The sequence below is a fragment of the Alligator sinensis genome, unplaced genomic scaffold, assembly GCF_000455745.1.
Source record: "Alligator sinensis unplaced genomic scaffold, ASM45574v1 scaffold462_1, whole genome shotgun sequence".
NCBI lineage: Eukaryota > Metazoa > Chordata > Crocodylia > Alligatoridae > Alligator > Alligator sinensis.
Window position 1 is genome coordinate 654,268 of NW_005842741.1, and position 17,404 is coordinate 671,671.

General features: G+C 39.4%; 1 protein-coding gene across 6 annotated transcripts in view; it reads left to right on the forward strand.

Moving 5' to 3' along the window:
- Positions 1-17,404, forward strand: part of LONRF2 (LON peptidase N-terminal domain and ring finger 2) — a 77,119-nt gene that overhangs the window by 34,913 nt on the left and 24,802 nt on the right. For 2 of the 6 annotated variants that reach the window (XM_025216441.1, XM_025216442.1), the window contains exons 2-8: positions 8,136-8,254; positions 9,357-9,455; positions 10,169-10,213; positions 13,323-13,445; positions 14,388-14,549; positions 15,115-15,337; positions 17,262-17,361. In XM_025216441.1, coding sequence (XP_025072226.1) covers positions 8,186-8,254; positions 9,357-9,455; positions 10,169-10,213; positions 13,323-13,445; positions 14,388-14,549; positions 15,115-15,337; positions 17,262-17,361 — 821 coding nt within the window. In that variant the 5' untranslated portion in view covers positions 8,136-8,185. Of the gene's footprint in view, positions 1-8,134; positions 8,255-9,356; positions 9,456-10,168; positions 10,214-12,653; positions 12,802-13,322; positions 13,446-14,387; positions 14,550-15,114; positions 15,338-17,261; positions 17,362-17,404 lie in introns of those variants that run through there. The other 4 variants (XM_006034465.2, XM_025216444.1, XM_025216443.1 and 1 more) reach the window with 3 other exon arrangements.

The window sequence follows — 17,404 nt, forward strand, 5'->3', positions numbered from 1 at the left end:
TGACTGGTTGCTGCCTAAAGTGGCACCAGTCGCCCACGTTGGCTTGTGATCAGTTAGCCACTCTTGGATCATAAGCGGGCTGTTCCCTTCATCACCAGACCCATGTAGCCATGAAAATTCTGGGCTGTTACAGTGTTTTTCTCCTTTGCTCTGCCTGCAGTTGCCAATTATCATCCTTGATATCAGTGTTGCTCAACCAGGGTAGCATAGCCTTGGCTGCCTTGGGATTCTTTCAGGGATGCCACAGGCTGACTCACAATGTAAGCGCTGTTAGGTGTGCAAGTGTGATTTACAAGATAAGCCCAGAGACTTTAAATAGGAATCCATAGATTTATAAATACATGCTGATCTGTTGTGGTCTTCTTGAGGCTTTTGTAAGAAAAATTCCTCTCTTTCCAATAATAGCCCCCCCCCCAAAAAAAAAAAAAAAAAAGTGAGAACTAAGAGCTGGTGTTTTTGCCGGGGTGCCACATATATAAACGGGAACCACTGTTTTGTATATTTAACCATGTATCACACATATCAAACTTAATCTAATCTAACATTTTTATTTTCCATATTATGTAGAATCTTAGTTGATCATATTTTTTTCTAATTGGTATACAGTAAAAGCTGTGTTATCCGGCACTTCACCATCCGGAATGCTCCATTAACCAGCATGCCAATCAACGCGGCAAAAGCAAAACTGGAAGTGGCATTTCCAGTTTTGCTGAGTCCCACTTCGTTGACTTTGCCACGGTCCGGGGCAAAGCAGCCTGTGCAGGGCCCCTCTCCCTGTTCCCTGTGATGCCAGGGAGTGAAAGCCCTGGTGTGCTGGATGTGGCAGGAGGGGTGGCAGCCCAAACAGACATAGACGCCTCTCAGATAACCAGCATATTTGATTAACTGGCATTCCCTGCTCCCCATGAATGCCAGATAACACAGCTTTTACTGTATTTGTATTGAACGGATGCACATCATGTGTAGTAATCAGATTGGAATTACTAACCCAAGCTGTTTTCTTATCAAGGTCATGTCAAGATGTCCCAGCTAAACTAAATTATTTTTCTGATTATTCCCCCCTCCTCCCCCACCCAGTAAAACGATCTGGCTTGTAGCTTTGCCTTTTGACACAGATGTAGGTTGCCCTAGACTTGTATAACTTCTAATTATTAAAGTTAATAACTCTTCGTTGTGTCTCTCTGTTATCTTTTGGCAAGGCATTTAATGCCTGCTTTGATACAAGACTTGTCTATGGCCTTTGTCCATGTTAATCTGTGACAACAGTGAACGTGAAGCAGGTGATTCACCAATGGCCCAGTGATGCAATTGCTGTAGTCTCAGCCACAAGGAATTATTTTTATTGCAGTATTGAATGTCAGAAGAGCACTTTTGGTCACAATGTACTATTTTAATCCCTATGAACATGCAACTCCAATAGCTGAATTTATAAAAACACATACATACCCATACTTATGTTACTTTGTTTTTATGATAAGCTGCAAATTGTTGCACAATTTCTCTCTACCATAGTCATACTTACCCAGGTGCTTAATAGACAGATTCATTCTTTTCCTCATTTAACATCTCAGAACTCCCACATACATTCCAGCTGCTCTAGAACAAAGGCTCATTGATTTCCAGCTTTCATTATAGTCCCCCCTCAAAATATTCTCAAAACTGGTACAATTTTCTGCTTCCCTCTAGTTTGAGCTATTTTAAGAGAGAGCGCGCGCGTGCACATTTGTAAGAGCCATTTATGGAGCTCTGCAGAAAAAACAATGTGAGTTTATACACTTGCAACTTAAGGAAAACAGAAATCTCTGATCAATCTGATTTGGATTCCCAGAGTATCTCTGAGGATCAGTGAACAGTTGCTCTGATAGAAGCCTCCGTGCATTACATGCAGCTGCACTGTTACTGCCACTAAGCATTGCTAATTACAACTGAGATAATTAACCAAAAGGGACTGTATAAAAGATGCTAAAGGTTGCCCAGAAGAAACTGATATTGATGTATAAAGAAACAACTTCCTTGCCTATTTGAAATTGCTTCTGACATAATGAAATAACACCTGATCAACAGTACTTCCCATGTTCAGTTTGCAGTTCTACCCTCATAAAATCTAAAATGAGCTTTGAAGACTCATATTTCTTTACATACCAATGAAGTAAATGCTAGTATACAATGAGAAGGCTTTAAAAAGTTGTCATTAAAGAACCTACTGGTCAAGACTTGTTTACTTGTATGTACTACAAACTTGTGAATTAGAATATTGATAGATGTGAAAAAGTAACATTTTTGCTACATATAAACTGTTTGCTGTTCTCAAGTGAGATGTGTAGAGTGACAGTTTCCACAAGTTTAAGCCCTTCTTTTATATTACCAGGCACAGGAGTTTGTAAAATGCTTTATATGATATGATCTGACTTCAGTTAAGGTCACTAGGCACTATATATTAAATACGTCTGAGAAGAGACATTTATGCATTGTTTACAAGGCTTGATGGATCTATCAACAATATATTTCACTTTGTGTAGAAGATAGAATGATTTTTAACAGCCTCTACCAGTATACATTTGGGAATTAAGTATGGTTAAAACTAGTGGAGATCAAACATTCAATTTGTCCTAAAAGCTGCTGCAATCTGATAAAGTCCTTTAAAAAGGCGGGGGCTTGGACTAGATGACCTTTGGAGGTCCCTTCTAGCCATATTTCTCTGATTCTAGGATTCTTCAAAAGGACGTGAATTTTTTTAGTAATTTCCAGTCTCACTTTCCCTGACATTTGTATTCTACTTAATCCTTTTAGGTAGCACTCGGGGGTTTTAATTGGGAACTACAGGTCCATTGTGGTAATTTAGAGAGAGAATTTGTTGAATTTTACCATTAGAAATCTCTCTTGCTTTTATAGTCTAGCTTTATTTTTCTAAAGTTATTGTTCTTAAAGTTCTACCTTCCCTGCAACTAATTGCAAAAAGATCAGCTCATTTCTGAGGCGGAGTACACACACTCAAACCATCTGGGAGAATTCTGCCAGGTTTGTTCTCATGGTAGAGGAACTTACCCAGAGCCACACATACAGACATTCAAATACTGAGGCGCTGAAGAGTGGAGAGCTTGCAGTGCTGATTGGGGGGATGGAGGGGGACAGCAGAAAAGCTGTGCGCATACCTCTTTATGCTCTACAGCAGGGGTAGGAAAAATGGTGGATCTGTCTGGCAGCTGGACTCCATTTTCCAGCAACCCCTGCCTGCATACCTTGAAATTATAACACATTTTATTAGGGGTGCACTGATAAAGATTTTCTTGGCTAATACTGATAGCCAGTGATTCACCAACCATGTTGGCCGATGCTGATCCGATAACCAATATTTAGTAATAGCGCAAGGCATTTTAAACTACTACATTAACGTTTTGTTGCTGTTGTTTTTGCATTTGTAACACACGTGCCTCCTGTGACCCTCTAGGAAGAAGGTGGTGACCGCCTTATTCCCACACGTTGCCTCCTCACCCATGACTCCTACCTGCAGTCCCGCTCCCCAGGCAATCTGTGCTGCTGTCTCGGATGGGTGGGGCAGACCCTCATGCAGACAGTGGTGCCGGGCATGTTTGGAGCCTCAGTGCTGGCAGGCTCTACATAGCTAAGCTCCTGTGGCTGCTGGGGAGAATCTGCTTTTGCAAAGGTGCCTGGTGCCCAGGGAACGGAATGTCCCTTGCATGGCGCTTTACCATACCCGTGTGCAGCCCAACGTCTCGGTGGCAACCCCATTGCCCAGGTCCCTGCTGTGTGCACGACATTGCCATGGCAGTGGCGGAAACAGCAGCAGCAGGATCTGGTAATGGTTGTTAAATGCGGTGCACTATGACCACTTCCCAGCGTCCCCTCTTCTTATCACTGTTCATCAGGACCTGTAGTTTGTCGCGGTTTCGGGCCAGTGGTGGGGCACGGGGGCTAGACTATGCTCACCAGGGTACTCTGGACATGGGCCATAATTATCCATTACAATGACCCAAAAAAGCTGATAGCTGATAACATCATTTCTCATTTATCAGTGCTGATCCAATAGCCAACCGATATGTTGGTGCAGCCCTAAATATTATAAATTTTCCACATATAAAATCTAATTACTGTGGGGGGTTGTCTTGTAATCAGGATTGTCTTGTATTTGAGTAAATACAACACTTCTGTCTACTCTTCTGGGTAAACATGTTTCACTGAGGTCAGGTTCCAGCAATCCGGCATAGTCCTGAACTTCGGGAGGACTTCAAGTAAGTGTTGTTTTATTTTTCCAGATCCCCTCGTAAATAAGCATTGTAAACTGGAGCTGTTTACAGGTAGAAGAGATGAGCTCCTCCTCTAAAGTACTTGAAACATCTTTGGTGTTTTTAATACAGAAAATATGTAATACTTTTAGCAGGTGTAATAAATAAATGTAATGCTTTTAGCAGGTGTGATAAATTGTTTATTTTTCTAATTTGTGCACACATCAAATTAACTATTTGAAAAATAAACAAAATTAGCAATTAACAATCTGTAAGAAATGCAAAAAACTCCTGCCTCACGACTGCTGAGACAGTCCCTAGGTAGCCTTAATTCCCATCATTATTTTCTCTGTATGCATGCAAGAACTATACAAGAGCAGGTCTGAGAGACAAGTTTTAAGCAAATCTGATATGACACTTTCTAAAGGCAGGTGTGGACTTTCTTTTTAGCCCAAACCCTGTCTGAAGAAGGAATCACACATTTGTAGCACATGCTACCAAGATGTGTCATTTGATTAAACCCTCACTTACAATCATAATATGTTTTGTTCTCTGAAGAATCTCACAAGTCTGAGTATGTGTCATTTGATGACAAGTACCTTTTGTTCTTATTTTTGCAGTTCCTAAAGCACAGTATGTTAAATTAAACATTCTTTTGATAATTCATATGGAGTAGGAACATTTTATACCCCACAATCAAGCCAAACTTCTGCTAGAGCCAATTTTAAAAAATATTTTCTGGTTGGCACAAAACCAAGTAAGATTATTCTTGCAAATGGAAATGAGAGAGTGTTTTAGAGCTATCGAAATATGGGTACACTAAATATCTGTCTTATCCATCATACAGAAAAAGTAATAAAGAAATCAAAACAGGAATCCTGTTAATAAATGAGGATGTGATATTTACTGGGAGTTTCATCTATAACTGAGCAGAAAGGGTTGTTGGAATGGAGGGCCTTCCAAAAACAGTGTGGGAGAAGAGGAGAATTTTGGTACTTGCTATTATGTATTTCATTCAACTGTAAATTTGTTGGAGTGGGAACTACATTTGTACACAGCCTAGTACAATTAATTTCTGGTCCCTAACTAAGGCTCGTAGGAGCCAGGACAATACAAACAACATAAGACTGGGCATTTTTACACATGTAAGCGTCGCAGTGCTAGCCACTCTTTTAAAAGCGGCCAGAGCTGCATTGCTTGCAGTTGGATAAGTGGTAAAATGCTGCTGAGAAAATGGCAGTGACACGCTTTTGAACTAAAATGCATAGAAGGTGCTTTAGTTCAAAAGCACACCGCGACCATTTTCTGCGCACTGATGCGCATTTCACCACTTATACAACTGCATGCGGTGCAGCATGGTGTGCATCCACGCGCATGTGAAACAGTTTCAATTAATTGAGTCTGCTCTGAAGTGGTGGTTCTCCAGCTTATCACGGGATGAAAAGGTACATGTATAAATGCCTACTGTGTCGATCAGCCCAACAAAAAGCTTAAACATAATTTACTTAGCATGCATAATTAAAAACTACTTGTTTGAAAGGAGGAGCTTCTAAATACAAATTTAGCTGTTGGGTGTGGAGTTTGGAGGAGAGGGAAGGATCGGTTGATATATTTATATGGCAGGCTCCAGAACTTCAGCAAGCAAAAATGAAACTTCTTTGATTCCTCAGATCTTTACTGCAGAATGCTGTCCCCCTTCCCCTCAACATATTTTATACTAGAAGCACATTAGTTAAAAGTTCTTTTCAGCTTTTTGCCAGGAGGAAAAAAATGGAGCAGACACAAGAGATACAGGGGAAAATGCAATTGTGATATAAAATTGGGTATGGCAAAAAATGCTGCTATGATAAATAACACTGGAAGAACTGAGCTCAATTCCTGCAATAGTCTGCTTAAAGTTTACCTTCTAGAGCCAATTTCCTACCTTGGAACTCATATAGCAAGTTGTGAAACCTATTCATACTCTTCTACATGTCATTTTAAGCTTGAGACAGGTATAGGAGTACAAAAAAACCCTTTAACTTTTTCTTTTTTATATGTAGGGTGAAAGTAGTCTTGTGATGCTCAATACAGCAATAAAAACAGTTTCTTGTGGTCTAGACAACAGCAACTAAATTTTAGCATCTCTGGCATGTAGTCAAAAGTTGTAGTCCTGTAACTGGCCCACTTCTACTTGCTGCTTTTAGCAAGTCTTAATAAGCATCTATTTGTAAAAATCCATCATCTTTTGTAATTATTATTCATTTTTTAACCTTTTCTACATTCAACTTTAGTGGCAAGCAAAGGAATTAGGTCTGTCAGTTTGACCAGCTGTAGCTGGGCTTTTAGCTTTATGTGGAGAGTTAATAAAATACATGAGAAAATATTAAATCCATGAAAAGCTTTGAATTTCATATTGGGTTTTGCTCAGAACTCAGTATGTAACAGTAAATTAATTTAGGTCACTGCTAATGGCTTTTTCTTTAAATTAACTCACTTAATAGTCTCTTGACTTGTGTGGAATTTAAATATCCAGTGCCTAAGAGATTTGACCTTGTGAGTTACCGATATTATTTCAGTTGCATTCATGTGTTGGGAATATGGTTTGAATGATTAGGTGGCTTCATCAAAAAGTGGCAGACAAAAAAAAAAACCTAAGGGATTATGGAAACCCAGAGTTTCTGTGTAATCCAGGGCTTGGGTAATATGTAATATCTAAAAAAAAAAACCCAAAAAAACCCACCCCAAAACCCAAAACACTGTAGCAATTATTGGCAGTCATTGAAAATTCTAATTGCACATGACACATACAAATGGCAGACCTCTATCTGCAAAATGTACAAATTAGATCCAATTAGAGCCTTACCTGGTTTGTTTCGTTATCCCTGCTAGGACACTGAGAGATTTTGAAACTTAAATCAGTAACAAATTAAGCAAGCACAATGCACTTGCTCTTGAACAAGTTAATGCTGTTCCTTCAAGTGTAAGCAGGATACCAGCAGACCTCTGGGGAATTGCTTCTGGTTATCTTCCGAAGCTGTGCAGGGCTGCTGGTCTTGCTGATGGGAAACCGACAATCCTGAGAGCTTTGGATATAATGGGGGCTCTGAAGGGCTGGGGTGTCCTCACATGTTGCTCTAGAGCTGGCTTTCTGAATCCAGAAGTCCTGACAACTCCACTGTTTGGTAAAACATGGGAATGTTGGTTTCACTAAGCAGCAGCAGAGCCCAGGCTGATTATGGTATTGAAAATATTTATAATGGTGTATTTCAAGGGTTTGTAAATGAGTAGTCATAGAAATATACAAGGCTTTGGAGGCCAACTGGCTAAAATCCTGTTCATCGCAGACTATGTACTGGTCATGGGGAAGTACATAGGATGGCAAGGATACATTGGCAAATGGGCATAAAGCTTGGGATGTCTTACCTGCATGCTTTCATAGTGAATTATGACATTAGGCAGTGAATTGGACATCAGGTTACTTGCTGCTTTCATCTTGACATTTAAATCCCACAGTGTTGCTTATTTGATTTTCTTTTCCCCACACTTATCTATAATGTCCTGTAAGTGGGATATGCACTTCAGATGAAACCACTTGAACAAAATAAAACTTGTAATCAAAATATAGAACAGATAAGTGCAGCAGGTGGATGTTATTTGCTATGTATTCATAATCTCAAGAAACATTCAGAACTTTTAAAATAAAAATAAGTTGGCCACATCAACACTATGCTTTATTTATTTATTTATTTATTTATTTATTGTTTATTCAAATAGGTAAGGACATGCATCAGATTTTGTTGTTTCAAAGATTTTTGACCTATTTGGGTTTAAATTATGTTAGATTATTTCTATCTAATACACGTTAGGTATCCATACACCGGAATTCTTAATATCATTTTTATTTTCCAGCTCCCTGCAAATGTTCGTTAATAGCCCAGCGATCAGAACTGTATACATCAATGCAAAACTACCAGCAAGCTCTCCATGATGCAGATGTAGTCTGCCGAAACAAACCTCTCTGGCCAAAGGTACAACCCTTGCATGCTGCATAGAACAAAAGTAATGCTTCTTATCAAACTTCAGGGTTTTTTCATGTGGTAAGCCCAGAGCTTTGCAAACTAGTTTATGGAAGGAGATTTTGCTAACCCCCAGGGGTAGAAACTTCTAATAAAAGCTTCAATTATGCCTAAAACAAGCATGGATGAATCCTATATCTGTACTAATGCATAAAAATGTCTGTGGTGTATATTGTTATTGGCCTTTTTTTGTACTAATGTCTATGATTCTGTTTTAAAAAAAAAAAAAAAAAAAAAGGAGTTCTAGGGGCAGAACCAGGCCTGTTCAGCTACTGATATCAGGGGGATATCCTACTTGTGGAAATTTCCTCTGACTCCTACAGGATTTCAGCCAGCCTTCCCTGCTGCAAAGCTGCTTCTTCTGAGAATTCCAAACTTAATTTTAAATCTGTATATTAGCAATGTGGTTTAATGATGTGGTTATCTAGTTCCTAGATATATCATATGGCTACATTTTACTTCTGTGGAAATAAGATTCTTTAGAAAGGAATATAGATGAGTGGTGCTCAACCCAAGGCCAGATTAGCATCCAAAGTGACTGGATCTGGCTTGCGGCAAAAGGGAACAGTGGCAAGGAACTTGGCACTACATGTCCCTTTCCCTGTCCTGCACTGTGCCACTGACCTCCATCTGCAGCCAGAAGTAAATTCTCTTCTCTCCCTCCCTTCCCTCTGACATAGCCACTTCCCTCTAGGGATGTAAAAAGCGTTTAACCGATATTTGCAGTGATACGATACCTGGTTAACTTATCTAGCTTATCGGTTTTGTTTAGTGAGGGGCAGGGCACAGTTTGGTAGGGAAGTGGGGGAAGGGAAGCCCACACAGTGCCCTAGCAGGAACTGGTAGGTGACAGGGTACGCAAGAGTAAGTGGTGAGAGAGACTAGTATCCATAGCGATTTAACTAGTAACCTGTAGTACCCACAGCAGTTGACTAGCAGTAACCAATAGTATCCATATGAGGTTAAAGATGAAAACAGTGGGTGGCCTAATGACTTATCAATTAAGCAGTTAGCTGCTGGTTCACAGGTACCTGCTCATTCCCTCCCAGTGCAGGGTTTCACATGGCCTGTGTTGTCTGGCTGGGCTTGTCACCACCTCCTCCACCCCGTCAAAGGGCCCCTGGAGCGGCTCCTAGCAGCAGCTTTATCTGAGGTACTGTGTTATTGGTTAACCATTTAAATGATGTACTTAGAGAAGGTTAAACAAGTAATTTTTAAAATATCCCTACTTCCCTTCCCACTATCTCCTACTAGAGGGGAGTGATAGTCTGCAGTGCAGTCAGGTTGCAAGGCACCTAGTCTGCTGCTCTAAAAGGTTGTGCTCCACTGATATATACCATGGCAACCTGAAGCAGCCTGAAGTACAGTGGAAGTAGTACAACACCTCTTTGGAAGCAATAAGAGAATATGTGCTGGGGCAGTAGCTCCCTGTGTTGCCTCAAAGCTTCTTTCTGAGTGCGCAGCCAGTTCTACCTAAAGTTAAATCCCCCAGTTGATGGCGGTTTCTCTTACTTTGTAAGTACTTACACATTTGATCAAGTGAGGTCACTGGACATTGCCCAGAGTGGGAAAACCTAAGGATTTGTGTAGTAATTTCAGGGAAAGCTTTTTGACATTTCAAGTTTGGCAGCCCATGGAAAGGTCGCATATAGAGAGCAGGAGAATTAATTCACAGTAGAATGGATCATTGCAGTCCACTCCCTGTCCTGTTTGTAGCCTGAGAGAGAAGTTCCTATTTGAGTCTTGCTTTCAGGACATTCTCATTTTGCTGTCCTCAAAAAAACTCTTGAATTTTGAAGATGGATAGTTGTTTCTTTAGTAGACTAAATTTTAGTCACTACCACTTAATCTTGCATATCCTTTCAGGACCTCTCTTCAAATCATGAGAACAACAGCCCTGCCTCCACTGAAGTAAGAAATTCATTTCTTTTTCTTGGATATTTTTTTCTGGTCTCAGTTTTGTACAGAGAGAGAGTTTTAAATAAATACAGTGACTTGAGTCCTAGAGCATCTTGGATTTTGGGCAAGCAGATGCTAGTGCTAGGGAAATAGATCATACTGTTTCCTGTAGTCTCATCTTGGAAGAATATTAACAGAAAATGAAGATTCACACCACTTGTTTTCCATAGTGTTACAAACTAAAGATCCAGTTCTTTTTGGAGCCGGCTGCTATATCATGTGTATTTCATCGATGCAGAGTTCATATGATGGTTATAAAGTGATCCTAGGTATGCCATTTGCATCTCACTGTCTTTAATGAAAGAATTTTTTGTGATCCAGTGGCAGAGTTGTATATTTTCTGTTCCTGTGTGTGGTCAGCATAGAATTCTTTCTTCTAAAGGTATCCATCTTTCAGGAAACATGTATCAGGAAAAGTACCCAAGGAACCTTGTCTGCCTCAGGAAAAGTACAGCATTCACCAGTGATACTGTAATGATTTACTTAAGTGCCTGAGCAATCCTACTATGGAAAAGAGACCTTTTCTGGTTGGGAGAATCAGCTTATCAGGAAAGGATTTTTATGATACAAAAAACCCACATCTTAGAGAGAGAGAAATTCTCATGTCTTGATTTATGGAAAAGGTTCCTACTTCCATGTTCAGTGACCACCAAGAGACAGGAACCCTGACTTGCATGACAGAAGTTGGATTTGCCAGACCAACTCCTATATCCAGAAATCTCATTTGTTGAACAGTGCATAGAAAATGCTAAATAATACTTGCAGCATTTGTGTGTGAGACTGTGCCACAACCTGTTCTCCAAATTTTGGCAAAATCTTTGTTAGGTCTTCCAGTCTTATTCACATTGGTCTCCAGAACAGTGCCAGGTCGAGAGCAGCAGTGATACTGGTCATACCTACCTGTAGAGGATATGGCTGTCAGGCCTGATTTTGTCTAGTATTAGATCTTCTGATTAACCATCTCACAAAACTAGTCCTCCAGCCAGGACTAGAAGGGTTTAAAATGAATACCTGAATAAAGTGTCTTTTCTGGACCCCAGAAAAAAAGCTAACAAAACTATGTCTCCTTGGTTGCAACGCCTGTAATCTTGACTACCACATCAAACTAGTAAAATAAATAGTGTTGAGGTTTCTGGAACAGTTTTTGCTATGGGCAATATAAGTGTCTGTAAAAAAAGGTGCAGTCATGTTAGTATATTTTTCTTGTCATGTTTGGGGTCTCTCTTGAAAATCACAATGTTAATAGCTTTCCCAAAATATTGATGCCTTAATAAGGACAACATTTTAGAGCCTTATTCTGCTTCTTGCTTTACTACCCAGATTGAACTCCTACCTGAATAGTTCTACAACTTAGCCTTAGAGTACCCTTTCCAGTATCTACACACTCTAGTCTCGATGACTATTTGCACATGGGAAATTTTCTAGTAATACCCGGATAGCATTGAGTTTTACTAGATGGCTTTTTAGAACACCTGATTCCATGTATTGGGTTATCTAGTCTTAGCCAATGTCCTTTTTTCTTTCTTTTGGCAGAGGTCTTCTCCACGCCTTTGTATAGTGGTACTCAGCCTCTTTGGGCTCAAGGCACCCATTGGGAAATAACAGCTCTTAGTTTTTACTCATTTTTGGACTACAGAAAATAAAGCAGTCTTTTTTTATTGCAGAAAACTCAGTAAAACTATGATAGGTCAAAATGGTTTTTAACGCTGGATTTCTATTTTAAATCTCTGCTTTCATTTTGTGATGCATGTTTGCACACTTAATAGTGCTAACATTGTGTGGCAGCCAGCATCACCCTTGAAAGGATCTCAAGGAGCCTTATTTACTCAGTCTTCCATTAAGTACTATTATATACAATATGATGTATTTTAGATGTCCACATTTGAAGAATGATTCTGCTTGTCTCCTTGAAGGTGTCCAGCTGTGGAAATTTCATGGTAACATCTGTACACCTTAGCATGAAGATGAATACAATCATTCCACACTCATTTTAAAGCCTCCTATCTTTAAGTAATAAGGTTACAAATCTAATGTTGATGATGAACACTGGTGAAAATTGCTATATGAGGATTTGGGTTATCTGGTTCAAATTCAGCATGATTTGCCATAGGAGATTGTGTTAACTATGTTCTAAGGGAAAACAATTTGCAGTTTATGAAAGGAGATTTGAATTATTCTGGCTGTGGGAAATTCTTAGCTGATGGGAACTTTTCAGAAGATGGAATAGCCCCTAGCTGCCAATGACTGATAAGTCTGGTTCTGCCCCCAAACTGCAAGCTGGTTGAAGTAGTTGTTATAACAGGCCCATGGACATTAGTACCTGAAGAAAGGAAATTTCAGGTAAGCGTAGATTAATTTTCCTAAAATTATGATATGCTGGTCTCTCATTCAGCCAACCAAAATAAGTGACAAACCAACTCTGTCCTGGCAAGACTCCCAGCTGAAGTGAGAATGTCCTATATCTGGAATCTTCTGCTCCTTCAATCTACCCCACCCCACTACTTTTTCCATGCAGTTTCACTGCTGCTAAAATCGTGTTGGTATGTGAAATAATTCAGTCTCTTGTTACTTGGGCCCCATGGGAGATCTAGGATACCCCATTCTCTAAATTTATCCTGTGACCAAAAAGTGGAGTAGCATTGATGGGCAAAGAGGCTGATGCCCCCAGCCCTCTTATATTAGCTGAATAACTTTTTTTGAGGGAATGAAAGCAAGAGGAAAATCAAGAAAACCTGGAAGATGCTCTCTTTCCATTTGTTTAAAGAACTTTTTTGGGGTTGGTGAAACGAAAAAGTAAGACACTAGTAGAATAAGGGAAGAGAAATTGTGGAAGTTAAACAGGTAGCTTTGAAACAGGTAGTGTTTGTTTTTTTGATAACAGGCAGTGCAGATTGAGTAGATAAGGGAAACTTTACACACAATCTTCATCTACAATTCTGGCTTCTCTTTACCTGCCAAATGAGATGAGTTTTCAGGAAATTTAACACTGTTTGTTGGTTTCTTGTTGCAGTTTGCTTCTTTGAAAAATATGAAACTTAAGACACATTCTTTGCATGAACAGGGTCATTATGTGAAAGCAAAAGCTCTTTATGGATTGGGGAGGACTGAGGAAGCATTGAAGGAGTTCCTTTATTGTGTTGCCTTAAATCCTGAATGGAACTCAATGAAGAAAGAAGCTCAAAAGGTACAGTTGCTTTGTAGTCTGCATATGAAAAAATGTACTTTTTTGTCCCCCTTGTACTCCACTGTTAAGGAAGGTTCTTTTCACAAAGAAAACTTCCACATTCCAACCAGCCATTCATTTAGTAAACTATCAGCTAAAACTTCCCTGCACCACATTGTGCAGTGCTGAGTCACAGAAGAAACTACAACTTGCACTATATCTCCAAATTCAAGAAATAAGTTGGTCCTTTGTGGGTACAACCTCTAATTTCTTGTGATATGCCCAGCACCAAACGCCCAGTCGCAGAAGAAATTTTTAGGAAGGCAGCAATATGTACTGAGGCTTGTGCTGCAGGCAAAGGAATCCTTTCTTCCTGTACTCTCTGCATATGTGAAGCATCAGCTTTACTTATTTGGGAACCTGTGGCCAGTTTAGTTTGGCTTCTAGAGGAAAGACTTTCACAATGAGGGTTTTAGGAATAGGGAAGAGGATGTTGGAGGGAGGGTAAGTGATGGGACAGGGTAGTATGTAAACAGGCAGCTGATAGGAGGGTGACAAAGGGACTGAAATTTTTGGTGAAGGGGAAGGGAGGTGGACTTGATTTTAAAGAGGAAGTAACCTGCTTGAAGTTTGGAAAAATGGAGCTGCTGCTGAATGTGGGAATAGTAGAATGATTGCAAGGGATAAAGGGTCATGGAGTGAAGATGAGGAATAAGGAAACAAACTCTGCCCAGGAAAGCACTGGAGACCTACAGACCCTTTGGCACGCTGGGGAGCTGAGGGAAAGAAATTCCTGTGAAATAAAGGAGCATAGGAAACTGGTATGTAAGGAGTTTGCTTATAGAAGAATGGTAGGTGGGTGCTAGGTTATTAGCCTGTAGAAGATAAAGGAATTCAGTGCCCTAAGCAACACAGTTATTGAAATAGGCTTATCTTTCAATTCTTTTTCTTTTAATTGATTAGATAATGTGTGAGATGTTCTTCCCAGCCTTTGAAAATGTGCATGATAGCCTCGCAGCACCTTTTTGCAATCGGCCATCCATTACAAGGTTGAAACCTGTATTTTTAAGCAGCATAAACGCACAAGCTACTGTTGAGGATGGCTCTAGTGCTGGGTGTTCAAAGGTAAAGAATAAAATATTTGACATAAATCCCAAACTAATGCGTGAAAATGTGTAATGTTTGTCTGATTTACCTGACGTGAACGGTCATTGCATGTACTTAAATATTAGCATGACATACAAACATAGTAATTGCAAATTTACCTTTCCTTTCTAACTCTCTGAGATGACATGAAGATGAACCGGGAGGGCGGAGGGGAGGTAGAGGGTGAGATATGAATTCCATTTAGATTTGCTCCTTCTCTGAGGGGAAACAAATAAAATGGGGAATATAGGAAAAGGATAATATCTCTTGCAATGAAAATCTGGTGTTTTTGTGTTGTAGTCCATGCACTGTGAGAGTGCATGAGATGAGGGTGGGGTGGGTTCTGTTGGAAAAGAAAAAGAACTAGGATGAAATGAATAATCCTATAACTTTTCAACCATTTGAGTATGTAGGTTTGGCCTAGATTGGTTGCTACCACAGCATTGCCATCTTTCCTTTAGTATGGAAATGATCATTGGAAAAATTAACGCAGAGAAGTAGTCGGAGAAGCTTCTGCCTGACTCTAGCTTGTATTTTGGTTTAGGATACTGTATTCAGGTTAAAAACACCGTCCCAGGAGTCTGACTTCCTTCGAAGCACTGATTCGTCTGCCTCACATCCTGTCCTGGATCTGTATTGTGAAGACGATAAGAAGTCCTTGGGAGCAATTCTCTCCAGCTTACCTGGGGATAATTTAAAAAGAAAACTGTCCAGTGATTTGAAGGATTTGCAAAGTTTGGATGTTCCTAACAAGATTACTAAAAAAGGTCCGTCTTGTAGCTTAATGGGGGGTTCTTCAGCACTTCTATCATGTAAAAAGAACTAGTATTTTATTTGTAGATTAAATACTCTCTGGTGATACAGTACATATTCACGGGCTTTAAATGCCTGAGTCGGTAAGGAAATCTACAGAAGAACTTTAGATAGCTTGTTATTCTTGTTTTTCCCCCCCAACAAATGGAGCTGAAGGCTATTAAAGCCTTTCGTTGTTCAAACATTATTAATGTTTGGATGTTCTTCAAGACCAATATTGATTCATTCAGTGAACTTTTATTTTCATCTCCAATAGAACACTTTTAATGTTTATACCACCAATGGCTTATGAATTGTACTGCAGGTGACAGTGGTACATTTATTTTGCCTCTGAGGTACAAATAACCTTTAGTATCTGTCTAAATGAAATAAACAAGGAAACTAATCTGCATCCAAAAGCAGTTGTACGAAACTATTTTCCCAAGAAAACAAAGATCCTATTTAAAGAGAACAGTCCCACCCTTTCTGGCATTTTGATAGCTATGCAAGCACTTGGTATGATTTTCAAAAACAAAGACTTCTAAAGAATGTGGTGTTGTGAAAAAATGCTGAAGGCAGTATTGTACTGTCTTGTATTGTAATAACTGTTTTGTAATACTGTCTTGTATTGTAATAACTGGTTAATGGGAGTCCCTGAAATCCCATAATACTTTTTTTTTTTTTCCTTCCACACTTGGTAAATATGACTTCTGCCTCAGAATTAACACAGTAAATGCCAGTGTCTTCCAGAAATGTTCAACCAATAGCTCAATTTCCCTACCTTGCCACTCTGCTCTGCAGAGTTCTCTCTCCTGTTAGAGAGAGAACTCTTTGACAGTAGCTTGTGAACTGCAAGCCCAGGCAGTAAACAGAGTGGGGAAATCTGATCCTTCTCTACTTTCAACCTAAGGGCCAGAGATCACATTTCACACTTAACCATTAATTTCTTTCACATGAGACCCTGACCCCATGTAATTTTTTGCTGAGCAGCAAATTTAGGCTCCTGCTATTGTTTAGAGACCTAGCACTCAAAATATAGGGTCGAGAAGGTGTTTTCTGTGATTACAGTTAATTTATAGACCACAAAACAGTGATACTACCCACTCTGTTTGGTTTATATCAAGTAAAGGTTGCAGAAGACTCATGACAAATTATCCTGTAACAAAAGTTCTTTTTGTTTTAACAAATATTTAGCTTTTCATATCTCACCTATTTGGTTTTTCCAGAAGAGGGTAAGGGGCTGGTGTTTAGAAAAGCTAAAAACTGGGAGTCAAGACATTGTCCAATCTGTTTTTGAGGCATTTATGCTTTTCTCAAGAATTGTCTCCCATATCCACAGACTATTTAGGGTGACTTAAGTATGATCTGTGGGTCCAGCTGACCTGTTGCCAGGATTCCTTAAACTCTCAGCCTGACCATCTTAGCTAGAATTGCATGCTGTAGGTCATGCCTGAAGTGTTTAATATTCTTAAAACTTAGAAATTTATATAACAATTTACTAACACAGCAGGCCATGCAAGAGGTTTATAAACTCTTTTTCATGCTTGAAAGTTATGTACTCTCATTGAGAAATCTATAAACATTGCTGAAACAAAAGTTCCCAAACGTTCATATGTATGTAAGCAGTTCAACCTCTGGATTTATGCCTAATGGCCTGGCTGTGGGCACGTGGAAGAGATGAAAAACAAATCTGTAGTTTTCTAAAACTAACCTTATGAAACAAAAAAAATGTCATTTAAAAGTCGAGATGGAAAAGCAGGCTTTTGGGGGAAATAGGGGAATTAGTAGAGAGCAGATATAAAGAGTTACTAATGAAAAATCAGTATGGAATCACTATTCTGGTTTCAGAATACTATTTACTTGAATGTTTATTGTATATAATTTTAAAAAACTTTTTAGATGACCCTGTTTTACCTGAAAGCTCCATTGCCACTGCATCAAGTGGTGTACCAGCAGTCCTTGTGGAAGCATCTGACTTTGAATGTTCCCTCTGTATGAGGTATGACTGCATATATCTGATTCTGTTGATAGGATAGGCAAAG